Source organism: Glandiceps talaboti, chromosome 11 (assembly GCF_964340395.1).
Source record: "Glandiceps talaboti chromosome 11, keGlaTala1.1, whole genome shotgun sequence".
NCBI classification, from domain to species: domain Eukaryota; kingdom Metazoa; phylum Hemichordata; class Enteropneusta; family Spengelidae; genus Glandiceps; species Glandiceps talaboti.
Window position 1 is genome coordinate 19579559 of NC_135559.1, and position 16991 is coordinate 19596549.

The 16991-nt window shown below is 37.0% G+C and overlaps 2 protein-coding genes across 2 annotated transcripts; both read left to right on the top strand.

Moving 5' to 3' along the window:
- Nucleotides 1–1008: 1008 nt before the first annotated feature.
- Nucleotides 1009–2052, top strand: LOC144442127 (carbohydrate sulfotransferase 3-like). Its single transcript, XM_078131395.1, has one exon. The coding sequence runs from the start codon at nt 1009–1011 to the stop codon at nt 2050–2052; it is 1044 nt and encodes a 347-aa protein (XP_077987521.1).
- A 12656-nt stretch (nt 2053–14708) lies between these two features.
- Nucleotides 14709–15503, top strand: LOC144442128 (carbohydrate sulfotransferase 3-like). Its single transcript, XM_078131397.1, has one exon. It carries the CDS (start codon nt 14709–14711, stop codon nt 15501–15503), a length of 795 nt encoding a protein of 264 aa, XP_077987523.1.
- The last annotated feature ends 1488 nt before the right edge of the window (nt 15504–16991 follow it).

The window sequence follows — 16991 nt, forward strand, 5'->3', positions numbered from 1 at the left end:
ATATTCTCTCCAAAATCCGAAATTACTTATTTTCGAACCATTTCCAAAAAATAAAAAACTAACAAACAAAAAGAAAAACAATATATATTGAATTTTAATGATATGTCCTCCTTGAAATTTTTTGTAAAACCAAAATAAATGAAGTAAACCTAAATAATCTCAAATAAATGAATTAAATAATGTTAACATGGAATTCATCGAAAAATTTAACATAAATGGTTAAAATTAGTTTGTAACTGCGAAAAATACAGCCAGAATAAGAATAATACTTTTGGCCATAACGTCTTGCCATACCCTGCCAGCATTATCTATGGTAGGAAGTGCCGTGAGCTGAAAACATGACATAATGTCAGAAAAGAGGATATTGATGACATATCAAACAGTACTGTGAACAATAGCAACTCAAGGTAAATTATAAAACAAATATTTAAACTTAAAGATATGCAAACATGTATATAACAACCTGTGCATGATGTCTATCAACTATGTGTATTATTTTGTTTCTTATACAGGTCTTACTGGAGTGAGCCTACAAGTCAAAGCCCCAGCACATCAGAATCTCGAGGACAGTCTAATGGCACTGATAAAGTCCATTCTTGATACAAATACAAGGAATTGTGATGAATAGGGACGAATAAAGCCATTTATATCAGGGCGTTCAAACCATCATCAAACAGACAAGCAGGACGACACTTACTTCCAGGCATCTGTGACCCTTCTAAATAGTGAGTCAATCTGTTAACAAAGATTGTTGCGTGTTGTCAACAATTTCAAGTATCAATTTACGTTAGTTTTAGGAGCAAACGTCTCCCTTTATATTTTACCAGTACATGGTGGTGAAATTTCAACTGAAGAATTATAAACTACAAGGGTATGAATAAAAATATGAAAGTTAAGAAGATATTGCTGAAACTTTTTGTTTTGCTATGGGTCATCGTCATCGCATACTGGACAAGTGTACGTTCTTGTGATAGAACAAACACACAGTACAATCGCGATCGGTTCCCAATGTTCAAAGAGTCGATGTACAACGAAAAAGTCATGACCCAGGTAACGACGCAGAAATACGGCACACGAAATATCAGTCAAAGAGGTGTAAACGTTCTAATCGTCGCTGGAATGCGTACTGGTTCTTCTTTTGTTGGGTACTTCTTTCGTTCGAATCCACACTTTTTCTATTTATTCGAACCTTTATTAGGCTTCAAAGACATCGGAATATGGCCTCGCATTTCTGTAGACGGAGTGAACACGTTGGCCGTGATGTATAACTGTGACTTCAGTGGCTATGCTAAACATTGGAACAAATATTTCAATTGGCTCTCGCCAAAGACTAGAGGCAAAAAATCGATCGAACACTGCCACGCTTTAGGCTATAGCAATGTTGGAAGTTGTTGTAAAAACGCACAACACAGGGCTGCTAAAATAATCCGTCTGCTGGATGTCAGAGATCTTATTCCGTTAATGGAAAGTCCCGATATCAACCTAAAAGTCATCAACCTGGTCCGTGATCCAAGAGCAATGATGTCATCGTTGATGCCGGTTTATTACTCAAAATGGAATTTTAACAAAAAACAGAATAACAAGATACGAGATGTTAGTGACCTAAACGAGTACCTAACTGATATCTTGAAACAGTACTGTGAACAGATGCACAGAAATTATATTTTACTAAATGCAAACACTTCATTGACACATGCTTGGAAAGAAAATTTTATAGTATTGCGTTTCGAAGATATTGCCCTAAATCCGAAGAAGTATGCTGATATCATGTACTCTCATGTTGGAATCGATATTGACAAAAAAGTGTATGAATGGATCGACAATAACACAAATGCCACAGAGCACGAACATGGTGGTTTTGGAACAGCAAAGAAATCGTCAGCTGTGATCAACGATTGGCAGAGTAAAATGACCTTTAACCTTGTGAAGAAGATCCAGAATTATGCTGTGTGTACGGAATATATGAGTCAACTGCAGTACAACTTCGTTGAGAATGTATCTATGTATAAGAATGAAAGCATTGGTTTACTGAACCTACTTGGAAACCAATGAAATCCATTTAGATGACTTCATAATTTATGTTTAGAATCAATCTGATTAGATGTCTTTATTTACCTCTATTTACATCATTTAGTGTCTTTTGTTTTGTTCCGATTGATCGCCGTCTTCCCACATCTAACCCTGTGTAATAGAAAATTTCGTTCGAATCTCGCGCTTTTGAGTAGCCAGTCAGGATGATGAATTTACGTAGTTGCGGCACAGGAAAAAGAAATTAAAATTTGAAAAATAACAAGCATGCATAGAAATGTCCGTATGTTGACACCTATGTTATCAATATGCTTTCTAATGATATAAATTATTTTGCCCTTTGCCTTGATTGCCAAAGTCATAGGCATAAAGTGTGTAAAACGTCATATTTTTCCCACATCTATGGACTAGTCTAGTGTTGAGCTTGGGCGGGGTTGGGGGTTGGAAATCCTCGAAACCGAAAATCTACTGACGTAACTTCCAGTAAATACATTATAAATATGAACCTGCTGCCATCTATCTACCATCTATCTACCTGTATAGTCTCACTGCACCTAGTCGCGAAGCAGGCCAGGCATGAAACATGCTCTACTCAATAAACCACTTCAAGTTTATACCTTGATTCAAACAGGCTGTTTATTCATTACTGTATACTTTCAATGAGCCGATCAATGTACAAAGTATCCCTAGAAACGAGTAGCAGATAAAATTAAAGCTGTAAGAAGCGATTGTGGGGTCTTCTACATGCCAAATTGTAAGGGTATCGATACGCTGGTTTCAGAGAAGAATATTTTAAAAAAAGATTGGAGGAAAATCAAATATGGCCACCACTGGATTTTTTAAATCAATGATTGCATGAAACTATGAATTTACATTGTTTAACGTTTACAAATTTTAAAGTAGTCAAATAGTTGTTGATTCTATTTGCCAAAATGCAAGTCAATCAGTGCAGTGTTTTGGAAAAATTGTCATTTTTAAATTTTCGTAAAATCCAATATAGCCGCCATAGCGGTCGACCGACTGCAACACTTTTCGCAAACTTGAAAGGCATCACTTAGATGATGCTATACAAAAATGATCACACCAAGTCGACAGCTCGTTCTGGAGAAGAAGATTTTTAAAGGAAAAATGTTTTTTTTTCGAAAATCTAATATGGCGGCCAAGGTCACGTGACTGCACGCGGTTTTATTACAAACTTTAAAGTAGTCAAGTAGTTTATTCTATTTGATCATCAATGCACTATTGTTATTATTCACTAATAAATTATATTAGTTATATACTACTATGTGAATATTATGGACATATTCAGAACTTATGTAGTCCGTACGATACGGCATTCACTCCATGCTATCAGCCAGTGTTGGTTAAGAAGACTTATAGGGCTGAACAACATGCCCAAAACGTATATTACCTATTGAAAATACCGGTACGATACTTTGGTGTTTATTTGCACACATTCCAGTGTACCTATACTATCAATACTTTAAGGTTGTAACACAATGACGCTTATTTGCTCACATTCCAATGTACCTACCTTATCAATAACTGATTATTGTTTGAGTCTTGAGTTTTTCACTGCAACATACTATTCAAAATGAAAGTGGAAATCATGCAGTGAACACCTTATATGTATTTATACATACGTTCGTTCAGTTTCAATAGATAAACATACATTGGATAATCTTTGTAGAAATACTACATATTATCAATGTTTATGTAGATTATAATAACTTTCTGGACCCCCGTTTGTTGTCAGTAGGACAGTTATGAGTATAATACACACGTAAAATGAAAGATGATTAGTTTGTTATTTCACTGTGGGTTTACACTACGATCCATTTCACCAGAAGGGTCAGGGTCATCAGGAGTATGGGTGGGCTCGCTGTCAGTGTGCATACATGTACACTGTTACAGTAGTGCAAGCGTGTGCGGAAAACCTTCTTCTACCTCCAACCAGAGGCCAAACTCGAACAGAAAGAATCGTACGGCTTTAAATGAAGAAAAACTCCACCCCCAGATTGTTGAAATGTCTTCAAATGACCAAGTGCGAGGACGATTTCCTACATGTTATCGAGAATATAAAATTGAGAAACATTAAATGTGAATTTCTATCTAAGCTATGCAAAGATGCAAAAACTATTAAACAATCAGAATATATATTCGTCCCGGCCGACAAAACTAACAACCACTACAAGTTCCAGAAGGAAGAATATCCCAAACTGTTAAAATGCATTACCACAGCGAAATACAAAAGAACCCCCCCCCCACCTCACAAACCAACCAAATCGATGTCAAAGCAAAATGTATCGCAAAAAAACTTCAACTGGAAGACAGAAGAGAGTCTCTCGCAAAGGAACCAGCATTCATCACTGTAAAGTCTTGTTATGTGGATGCGTATATGATTGTGTGAGTGGGTTGATACTAGAGATAGACACAGTAGACAGTGTTTGCTATTTGAATGCTTACTACGGTATGAATACTTTATTCACATATGTACAGATGATATAAGGATCAGTTACACTTTGATGAGGAGGTGGTATGTGGATCTTTAAGTCATTAGGACCACTTGGTGGTTGAATGTTTATTTGTGGATACTACAATCATAATCAAGGACCAGACTATAGAGAAAACTTCCCTAACCACGTACAGTGTAGACTCATCAACCCCACCAAATAAAAGCGAAATCGGTGTAATAAGCAAAAACATACTCAACCGCATCAGCAAGGACATCGTTAAAGCCACCAATACCAACCAATAGAAAATCACTAATTCCATCATAGAATGGTTCACGTCTATCACAATAAACAATCATGCTCCTTCCTCGTGTTCGATGTGGTTGAATTCTACCCATCAATTACCCAGAATCTCCTAGATGAAGACTTGACTTTGCATCGAGATTTACAACAATCACGAACAGAGAAAAAGAAATAATCATGCATACAAAGAAAACTTTACTCTTCCATGACGATTTCACCGGTACCATGGCACAAGTTCAACCCACCATACCTATTCGATATCACGATGGGCTGCTATGACGGAGCAGAAACTTGCGAACTCATAGGCACCTATCTACTTAGTAAAGTAAGCCATATGTTTGACGTGGTGGGGTTATAAAGAGATGACGGCTTGGCCATACCCTGCAACCATTCACCATCGAAAGCAAACAGAGTGGCCAAACAGCTACCTTCAGAATTTAAGAAACTCGGCCTCAGAATCACTACTGACCAAAGTATCAAAATAGCCAATTTCCTCGACGTCAACTTCAACTTGAACGACGGGTCACACCACCCATACGCCAAACCTAACAGCACCACCGGTACCCACTACGTCAATAAGAAATCAAACCACTCCAATACCATAATTAAGGCCACACCCAGCCCAGTAAACCCAAAGACTATCCAGTTATGAACAACAATTCATTGCCACTACATCCACCTACCAAGATGCACTCAATGGAGCTGGATAAAATCACACGCTCACATTCTCCCCAAAACGTCATCTGATTTAACCCACCCTACAACAAACATATGTCGCAACTAATGTCGGTAGCAAATTTCTGCACCTCAGACAAACACTTCGGATTGGAGAGGGATTTAGCGATTTCACTTAACATAAATTTTGCGTGGGTACCAAGAAAAACAAAATTGAAACTCTGCTATTCTTACACTGATTTATCGTTATCGCAAGGAACCTATTAACATACATATTCATTGGTTGCACACTGAATATTCATGACTCATAATTGCTGATATCATGTACCCTCATGTTGGAATCGATATGCACAAAAAAGTGTATGAATGGATCGACAATAACACGAATGCAGTAAAGCACCAACATGATGGTTTTGGGGAAAGGAGGAAATCGTCAGCTGTGATCAACGATTGGCAGAATAGAATGACCTTTAACCATGTGAAGAATATCCAGAATTATGCTTTGTGTAGGGAATATATGAGTCAACTGCAGTACAATTTCGTTCAGATTGTATCTACGTATAGGAATGGAAACATTGGTTTACTGAACCCATTTGGAACCAAAATTAAAAACTATATAATCAACTAAATCCCTTTAGCTGAGGTCATTTATATGTATGTTTGTGATGGTCAGACCCCTCTCCCCTTACGTCATAATTATAGTTAAACTCTTTCTATGAGAAATTCTTCATTGTAATGTTCTCTATGTAATCTTTGATGCAACCGTGGTCCTCTTTACGGACCGTTCAAGTCACTATCATTGTTAGAGAATGGTAATCACCATAACTGATGCAGTTTACAGTTAGATACGACTGTGCTGTTATTTCAAATTTGTAGTTAAGCTCGACCAATTTCATGAGGGTTCGCATAAGAGATCATTTCATCAATTCAGTGCATGCCATTGTCGTAAACCATCAGCCTCTTTACGGCTTTGGTCCCATGTACCCATCTGTCCATCTGTCCGAGTGTGTCCACCAGTATCTCAGACGTGCATACGCTGTTAAAATGCACAGTTTTCATTAATGCTAAGGCTTAATACTTGCCAATGGAGACCTTCTTTGAGTGTCAACACCAGTATTATGCATAAGCAGACATTGCCATTTGCATGTCACTCTGTTTCTTTGTCTGATGACCTTCGCAATAATGATGGAGTGACGACATTATTTGTGAAAAAAATTCTAAATCGGAATTACTATATGTTGAAATGTAGGGGGGGGGTTGTCTCCGACAAAGAATTGTTTCATCCAAAATGAATTTCCATTGCTAGGTTCGCTGGTTATAAGTAATGCAAATAAGTATCATATGATCGTGATAAAAGTAAATATTTCTTTTTAAGTATTGATGGGTGTTTGCAGACTTTACAGGTATAGCATGTATGATGATATAGTGAGGAGGTCTTTTTTTCATATATAGTAATACTACTAATATTACATTTTTGATCTTTAAACAGATTCAACTTTACGTGTTAAATTAACATGTTTTGGTCAAAAAAATAAATGCTGACTCTTAAGTTGGTTGCATTTTTTATCACTATGAGCAGGTTGAAAAGGGAACATGGAGAGAGAGAGAGAGAGAGAGAGAGAGAGAGAGAGAGAGAGAGAGAGAGAGAGAGAGAGAGAGAGAGAGAGAGAGAGAGAGAGAGAGAGAGCGAGAGAGAGAGAGAGAGAGAGAGAGAGAAAGAGAGACAGACAGACAGACAGACAGACAGACAGACAGACAGACGTTTACCTTTTAGACAATGAAATATTTAGTTGTCTATCATCTGGATAGGCTGTTTTAAGTTATACTCCTGAAACGGTGTAAATTAGCAACTCCTAAAAAGCTACTATAAACGCAGTCGTTGCTTGGGATTGCACTGTGACACTTTTTATTTTGAAAAAGCTAATAAGGTTGTACCACTAGCAGCAGGACAGATATAAGGGATCACACATTGTCGAGATGTTGTAATGTCAAAAGGGATTGAAGTGTGGTAGAACGAATAACACATTGTGTATTCATAGAGAATTAGACGATTTTGGCAAAAGGCAAGTATCAGGAATAAAGCACATTCAAAACATAGAGTATCACGCGTAATTGAATGTTCATGGACTCTGAGTTCATACTTAGCGATGACATTCCTACTCATAGAGTCAAAAAGATTCTTGGAAGCGAATCCTAAAGTTTCACCAAAGTCTATTCAGAGTCGTCAATGGACTATTGTCCGAGACACGTGAACTGAACTTGAGAGAAACAGCTGGGATCTCCAGATCCATGCCTGTATCCCGGTTTAGAGTGGGCTTCTTTTGAAGAATATTTTGACATTCGTCATTATGTTGTGACTTCATCAAGTGGTTTACCTATTGCTGATATAATGGTTGGTATGTTCTCTTTAGCGAATGCCCAGTGGTCTAGTCGTCTTGCTCAGTTACCTTTCCAATAGTGCACAACCCCACACTGTTGTTCTATCGGAGTTATATCTTTAGGTTTGACCAGTGATTACCTACGGGTGGTAATAGGTCTGTGGTACTTTACAAACTAAGAGTCTTGAAGAGCCGTTGTAATTCTTCAGAAAGACCACTAATGTATGGTATACCAATAGAGAATTTATTGTAGCTCTATGTGTCTGGGTGTCTGGTGCCTTATGTCTTTCTTCTTTGGTATCGTCAATGACCAAGGTTATAGCCATTGCTCCTCAGCACTGTCTTGGTGTGTCCAATTTCCTTCTTTTCGTCTTCTTCGTCAGTTACTGGTGTCTTTGGTCATGACATTAGTGTTCTCACGTCTGATTTATGTTATAATAGGTGGTTGTACTCCCAATTTACCATCTTTATTGAAAACACTGTGCAAACCAGCGCATATATGCCTACTGCCCTCTGTAATTGTATGATTGTATACTGTGATGGGTCACGAAACCTAGTCCTAGGTAGCAACATATATAGGACTGATGTGACCTGATTTGACATACCCGATAGTGTCTAGGTGTGGTACTGTCTTTATTCAGGAAACCGAAAAGGTAAGATTTTCTGGTGTCTTTTCTAAATTTAGAAATAGGTGGACCAAATTCTATTTTGTAGAGGAAATAAGACATCATCATATCACTCCCAATATACGTCTACATATTTCAGCAGCATTTTTCGCCTTCACTGTAATTATTTTGTTGTATATATATTTTTTACGGACTGCAAGCCAACAACGGGTCCGTGTCAATAATTGACAGATTAACGTACCTTTGTCAGCCATCAAATACCGACGTTGCTGCTTGTAACAACATTCAAAATGTACAATCTTTGATGTGATCGGCGAAATACCATCAGGTCAGTGTGTATGCATTCGTTAGAGTTGGAATATTTTTTTCGATAAATTGGAGAAATATGTCATGGATTTAATTTATGACAGTAGAATTTGCGAGGTTTCTTCACAATTCAAATATTATAGTATAGTAGGTGATAGTAGTAATTCATGAATCAAAATTAGAATATTTAATATCGGGTAAATACCAAAATACACATTAGCAAACGTGGAATTCTGGTCAAAAAGTAGTTGACATCGAGTTTGACCCCACTCAATGAAGAAAAATTAGACAATATATACAAATAAATTGACAACAAGATAAACTTACAAATAATAAAGAGATGGCAACGATACATAGTGACCATGATATAGAATTCAAGTAATGGCTATGTATGTATCCTCTACTTCCAATTTGCATGTAAATATAACTAATATTACATGACTGTATATGTACAGGTGCCAGTATTTAGATAGTTAAGTTTAGTGATAAACCTTACTCCCAACTGTCAACTAAAGGATAGGGCTCAAAGTTTACAGTGCATTGAAATGACCAGACAAAGTCCAAACATTAATGTATAAGACTGAGCTATTTATTGTCTAGTTAAACTGCACACACACACACACACACACACACACACACACACACACACACACACACACACACACACACACATACACACACACACACACACACACACACACACACACACACACACACACACACTCCGTGAAACTGCCCAATTCATGAAATGTGCATGTAACTTGCATAGTTCATGGAATGGTCAACCTTATGAAAATGATCTAAAAGGGGCCAAATTAAAGTTTGGGGGCAAGAGTATTGAACTGGGGTGTTGGTTATCGAACTTTATTAAAAACACAAGCTACACTGAATTATAATAAGATAAGAACTGCAGAGTAATGAGTTTGTAAATACATGATAATAAAGTTGTTTGATTCTTATTCTTTTTTGTGTGTGTCCTATAAAAGATGCTCATTTCATGTACTTGGCACATCTTACAATACTCACTTCATAACCTGGGCAACACGATTGCCTATTTCATGAACTGGGCAATTTCACAGATTGGGTGTTATATTATATATAACTCAGTATATGTAATATGTCTATACTGGAGTAAACAGTGTTCGATAAATATGTATGTAGAGCAGTGTAAATAACAGTATCAAGTAAGATACACAGGAGTGCCGTTACACAGTGTTTCATGCTGTTATGATCAGATGATTTATATACATATATATAATATATATATATATATATATATATATATATATATATATATATATATATATATATATATAACACGATTGGAACTATTTTGGGATGATTGGATAATGGTGAATTCGGAACAATCGCATCAGAAAACTGAATATGTACAGATAATTCAACAACTTGATAAAAATCAATGCATTATATACAACTGACACTTTGAGACTGACAAAACTATACAATTGTATGCTAATGCATAAATATTACATCAGGTATTTGCAATTTACATTTAACACACAACTTTTGCAAAGTTTATGATGACAAAATCACTGTAAAATTCATTTCTCATAAAACTGCAGCTGTGACCATGGAACCATGACCCTGTCATGTATTCAGAGGGTCTTCACAATGTTGGCCCTGTCGAGTATTCACAGGGTCATCACAACGATGACCCTGTCATGTATTCACAGGGTCTTCACAGTGTTGACCCTGTCGAGTATCCACAGGGTCATCACTGTGATGACCCTGTTATGTATTCAGAGGGTCCTCAAAGTGTTGGCCCTGTCGAGTATTCACAGGGTCATCACAAAGATGACCCTGTCATGTATTCACAGGGTAATCACAATGTTGACCCTGTCATGTATTCACAGGGTCTTCAAAGTGTTGGCCCTGTCATGTATTCACAGGGTCTTCAAAGTGTTGGCCCTGTCATGTATTCACAGGGTCATCATAGTGATGACCCTGTCATGTATTAGCAGGGTCTTCACAATGTTGACCCTGTCATGTATTCACAGGGTCTTCAAAGTGTTGGCCCTTCACAGTTTGCAGCCCATTCCATACTCAGAAAAGTAAAAAGTATACTTATTGTTTTATCAATTTGTCCTTAAAAATCAGAATATATTACAGTTGTTGCAACGTAATTCACACTCACCATCATAAAATGGAAAATAGTTTCATGGTTTACTGTTATTCAAATATACATTTACAATCACAATGAATACTTTGTCTAGTTTGACATTTCAGATAATAATAATAATAATAATAATAACAATAATGCAAATTTATAATGTGCCTTTCCTCCGGAGAGCTCAAGGCACTCAATTATTACCCGTGGCAAGGATCAATGGCAGCAAAATGGCCTGTTATACTTCCTCAACTCCCTGGGGAGCATACAATCCATTGCAGCCTGTATAAGTGCATAGGATTCAAGCATTCACATTGCAACCTCTATCCTACCAGGTCACCAATTATACAGCTGGGTTGACCGAGGCACAATCATGGTTCAAATCTTGCCCAAGGACTTTAACCATTCAAAAACATATGGCAGCAATGGGGCTCGAAGCCGTCCATGCTAACCATTCACCCGTCAAGACTCATGACAATTTTAGAATCATGACCAAATTTCATTCCAGGACTTAGTTTTAGAAATTAAATATACTAAAATTACTTGCATCATCCATATGATAAGAACAGACAGGCATTTTACCTTGAATCAACCCACATGTATATGTCAGTTAGTGTTAGAACTTAGAGAATGTTTCCAAGCAACCTAAAGAAGACATTAATTTAAGTGCCACTGACATATATTGCTTACATTATGTGAGGTACCCCATATGATTTTAAAAATTTAATGAGATCAATGAAACAATAAAATTTCTAGACAATTGTAGGTCCCTAATATTTGAGAGACATCTGACTTAAAATATCACATTTTTAAACCCTATTTTGCATATCACTTATGGGATCATCAAGTAATTAATATCTCTTGATCTGTACAACCTCAGAAACATCCCTCTGGAATTTTAGCCAAATAAACCAAACAATGTTGAGATTTTGACCAAAAAGACTTACTGTTACTTCCCATTTGCACATCACCGATAGGATCACCATGTCACAGGCAATCATTGTGTACACACCCCTATCAACATCTTCATCAAATTTCAGGCGATTCCACCCAGTGGTTTTTGAGTTCAAATTGTTGCTTTTTTCACACATACAGAGAATGCTACTATGTTTACAGTTTTATAATATGAAAATCAAAATAAAAGCCTGGCAAACAAATGATACTAAATTAATTCCACCCAGTGGTTTTTGAGTTCAAGTTGTTGCTTTTTTCACACATTTTTTTATCCAAAATGCAGGCCTGCTGTGTGATAATTTGAATTGAAACACTTTCCCGGCTATATACCCGAAGTAAGATCACTACTACCGGAGGAGGGGGGGGGGGGGTAATGATCAAGCAACTGATTCAACGGTTTTTGACTTTGTCATTAACACATACACCCACACAGACAGACACTTCTCCATGCCTATAGCACTATTGAACTTTTTAGTTCAGCTGTGCTAAAACGTCACTAAAGCACCACCTCATCTACAGAGAATGCTACTATGTTTACAGTCTTATAATATGAAAATCAAAATGAAAGCCTGGCAAACAAATGATACTAAATTAATGAATTAAATCAGATAAAAGAACAAGGTACTTTCAGAGATCCAACTCTCAATTAACTACTGATACATGTAGTCATACAAGGATGGCCAGCAAACAAGGTGCATATGAGCCGTTACACAGTGTTTCACGCTGTTGCGATCATCATGATCAGACGACTAAAGGTATATTTCCAAATTGAAAGTGGCTGGTGAAAGAATCATATCCCAACACACATTATATTGCACATCATGATTACAGAATGTATTACATCTCACCATGGAAAATCCATATTGTTAATGCTATGAACCAATAATATTATTTTAATAACACTGACAGATACAGCTTATTTTTCGCTTAAATTTGAGGAGTGACTTTGATTTATGATAAGGGATAGGCTGATATCTATTTATGTACATGTCAGTCAAACTAGTTACACCTACCTTGAGTGTAAAGTCTATTACAATACGTTTACCCATTGGTTGAAACTAAGTCATTCGCCATCTAATTGGAATTCAATTTTTTCCTAACTCGCACAAACCTGTTTGCAGTGTTAGACTTCATAAGGCTGAGTAGCGAAGATGGTGATGCGAATTCGCATCGACGGGGAGGTTTTCGAATTGAAAATGACACCAGTGCAGTTTGTTGGCTGGTAAAATGTTCGACACGACATCCACTGCTGGTTGAAGAATATATGTAACGTTTTAAATCAGACAGGACATGTATCAGGAGGACGCCATTTCACATAGAACTTTTACAAGATGGAAAACTTATGAAAAATATTATTAAACCAGTATCCTGACATCGTTTATTATACCCTAGGTGTGATTACCTCGTACTAAAAGTGGGCGGATTTCTATCGATTTGTTGTGCCACGTCATGCCCGATGATCGACTGGATATTAATGAAGACGTTGTCCGGTTCGCTTCCCTGTGATGTCTCTTTGATTCGAGCCTAGTGGCACAAATGTTGCAGTGTCTATACAGACATAAATGAGTGATTGGTATTCACCCTCTGAGCAAGCAGTAAACCCCCAAACCCCCCCCCCCCAATTTTAAAAATCAAATAGTTCTCCCCTTAACAAACAAACAAACATATTCATTGGTTGCACACTAACTATTCCTAACTCCTAAGTGCGGATTACTTTTATCTTCGCTCAAAAACTAATCAGTTGTCAGCAAAACACAATAATGATATGTTTATCAAATTAAGTTAGGGGTTTGTGAGACCCACTGGCGCATGCATGCACACACACACACATACACACACACACACACACACACACACACACACACACACACACACACACCACATCGCATCACCTAAACATAAGTACCGATTCCGGAGCAAAAAACAAACATTTTTGGTGCAGTTTGACATGACAGAACAGAGGATATTGCGATAGGAGATCATGATTACATACTAAACAGTACTGTGAACAGGTCATGCAGCACGTACATGGATAATTATAAATATTCAAATTTAAAAATGTGTAAAGATTTATATACCAACCTGTATATCTGTCAACAATGAATACTTTTATGTTTCTGATACAGGGGTTACTGTGAAGAGTAGGAAGAATAATAGCTTACACACCAGAGCCCCAGCACATCAGGATTTCGGAGACATCCTTTTGGCATTGATCAAGTGGATTAAAATACAACAAATTTGAACAAGGAGTGAAGAAATCTACTTATATCAGGGCGTTCAAACCATCATCAGACAGAGAAGCAGGACGACGCTAACTTCCTGGCATCATTGACCCTTACTAGTCACGTGTTCTAAATAGTGAGTCAATCTGTTCACAGAGACAAGCGTATTTTGGACAGTTTAAGGTACCAATTTTAAGTTAATGGTTTACCAATAAAGGTGAAATATCACCAGAAGAATTTTATAGAATATTAAGTGTGTGTACAAAATGAAACTTAAGAATAGATTGCTAAAACTTTTTCTCTTCTTATCTGTCATCTTTATCGCATATTGGATAATTTTCCGTTCCAGTGATGGAACAAAAACAAAGTATCAACGCAAATGGCTCCAGCTGTTCCACGAATGCAATGACCAAGATATAACCCAGGTAAAGGTCAAGCGATATGGCACACGAAATATAAGTCAAAGTGGTGCAAACGTTCTAATCATCGCTGGAATGCGTACTGGTTCTACTTTTGTGGGAAACTTCTTTCGTTCAAATCCGAAGTTTTTCTATCTATTCGAACCTTTATTAGGCTTCAAAGACATCGGAACATGGCCTCGCATTTCTGTAGACGGAGTGAACACGTTGGGCATGATGTATACGTGTGACTTTAGTGGCTATACAAAACATTGGAACTACTATTTCAACTGGCTCTCGCCAAAGTCTAGAGTCAACAGGTCGATCGAACACTGCCACTCTTTAGGCTATAGCAATGCTGGAAGTTGTTGTAAAAAAGCGCAACACAGGGCTGCTAAAATAATCCGTCTGCTGGATGTCAGAGATCTTATTCCGTTAATGGAAAATCCAGATATCAATCTAAAAGTTATCAACCTGGTCCGTGATCCAAGATCAATGATGTCATCGTTGATGCCGGTTTACTACTCCAATTGGCTTTTTAACAAAAAACAGAATAACAAGATACGAAATGTTGGTGACCTAAACGAGTACCTAACTGATATTTTGAAACAGTACTGTGAACAGATGCATAGAAATTATATTTTACTAAATGCAAACACTACAGTGACACATGCTTGGAAAGAAAATTTTATAGTATTACGTTTCGAAGATATTGCACTAAATCCGAAAAAATATGCTGATATCATGTACTCTCATGTTGAAATCGATATTGACAAAAAAGTGTATGAATGGATCGACAATAACACAAATGCTGCACAGCATCAACATGGTGGTTTTGGAACAGCAAAGAAATCGTCAGCTGTGATCAACGATTGGCAGAATCGAATGACCTTTAACCTTGTGAAGAAGATCCAGGACTATGCTGTGTGTCGGGAATATATGAATCAACTTCAGTACAAGTTCGTTCAGAATGAATATATGTTGAAGAATCGAAACATCCGTTTACTGAACCCACTTGGCACCCAAAATTAAAAAAGAGTAAAAACCCTTTAGATGACTTCATAATTCGTGGATGTGATAATCAGATCGTTTTGTTTTATTTTGATGTATTTGTTTTTTATATTAGCTTAATGTCATTCCGGGGATTAAATTGTCCATAATGTATGGAATCTTCAGTAATTACTGGGGGGGGGGGGGGGGGTCAGGACTAGGATGTTCCGTAAAGTATTACGTATCCCCCAGTTCTGTCTTGCTAAATGGTAACATGACCCTCCCCTTGTTGAAATAATTTCAAAATATTGTTTTAAAAGGGCTGTCAGACATGAAAGAGAATGCTAGTCCAGAATCAATTGTTTAAAGTCTCCCTCGCAAGCTTCAAATTTCATATAGTTTCATATAATTAATCTTCTATTTAGAAGGTGAATAATTTATAAAAGCTTTAGCTCAGAATTTTGCATTCCAACAGTGTGTGTAGGAACAGAAATCTAATTAAGGGAGGCATTCCGTTTAAATCTGGTTAATTGATGAAATATTTATCTGGTTAATTGATCACGATGAAAGACAGTCAGCCTTTATAACAGGACGTTATCTAGGAAACTGTATTAGAGTCACTCAAGATATCATTAACTATACAAAATTAGGACGTGCCCGTATGGTAATAGATACCAGCAGTGTAGAATGGGCGTTTATCTCTAAATATTTGACTACATTTAACTTTGGTACTTTAGTTCACACTTTTAACAATGTTCTTAGTAGTTGCGTTATGAATCCTGGACTAACTATATCAAAAGGGGTGAATCCTTTGTCACCAGATCTGTTCATTCTTTGTTTAGAATTGTGGTTGCAATAGCTTAAAATGATAAAGGGTATCAACATTTTGGGTGAGAAAGTTAGTAATTCTGCTTTTGGTTTATTACATTCTTCCTGGCAGATGGGAAATCTGTACATGAACCTCCCTTTTCTCCTCATGAGTGTTCAATTTTGCTTCTATATCTGGTCTCTTTTTAACTCATTATAAAACAGAAGCAATGTGATTGGGCAAATGGCGACATAGACTAGAGGAGCCATTTGGTATATCAGCTGGCCACAATCTCCACAACCTCCTCTAAACATCGTAGGAATATTTTTCTCTTACAACTCAGAGCGTGCCTAAAATTGCCGTTATTTCCCCCGATTTTTCTTTGCTTTTATTGGTGCTGGTATAATTATGTTATTCTCCATTGTAGTTCTTCATTCAGCAGGAAATACTCGAGACCTAAGGGTTGTCATTACTCGTCTACGACTCGTAGTACAATGACCACTTAGGTCACTCGTGTTTTCCTTGGCAGAACGAAGAAATATTTTGGGGAATATTATCTAAATACAATAAACACACATTTGTTATCAGATTTAGATGCATCAACAAACTACTCAATCAAACATGTATAGCAATAATCAGGACACTGCATAATAAAAACATATGGCACGTAGTTGTTTAATTTCCAGATATGTCTCGTTTTATATTTCACACACGTCTCTCTG

Bases quoted from the DNA above. Each gene is read 5' to 3' on its own strand.
- LOC144442127 (XM_078131395.1), top strand. From the start codon at position 1,009: ATGTTCAAAGAGTCGATGTACAACGAAAAAGTCATGACCCAGGTAACG.
- LOC144442128 (XM_078131397.1), top strand. From the start codon at position 14,709: ATGTATACGTGTGACTTTAGTGGCTATACAAAACATTGGAACTACTAT.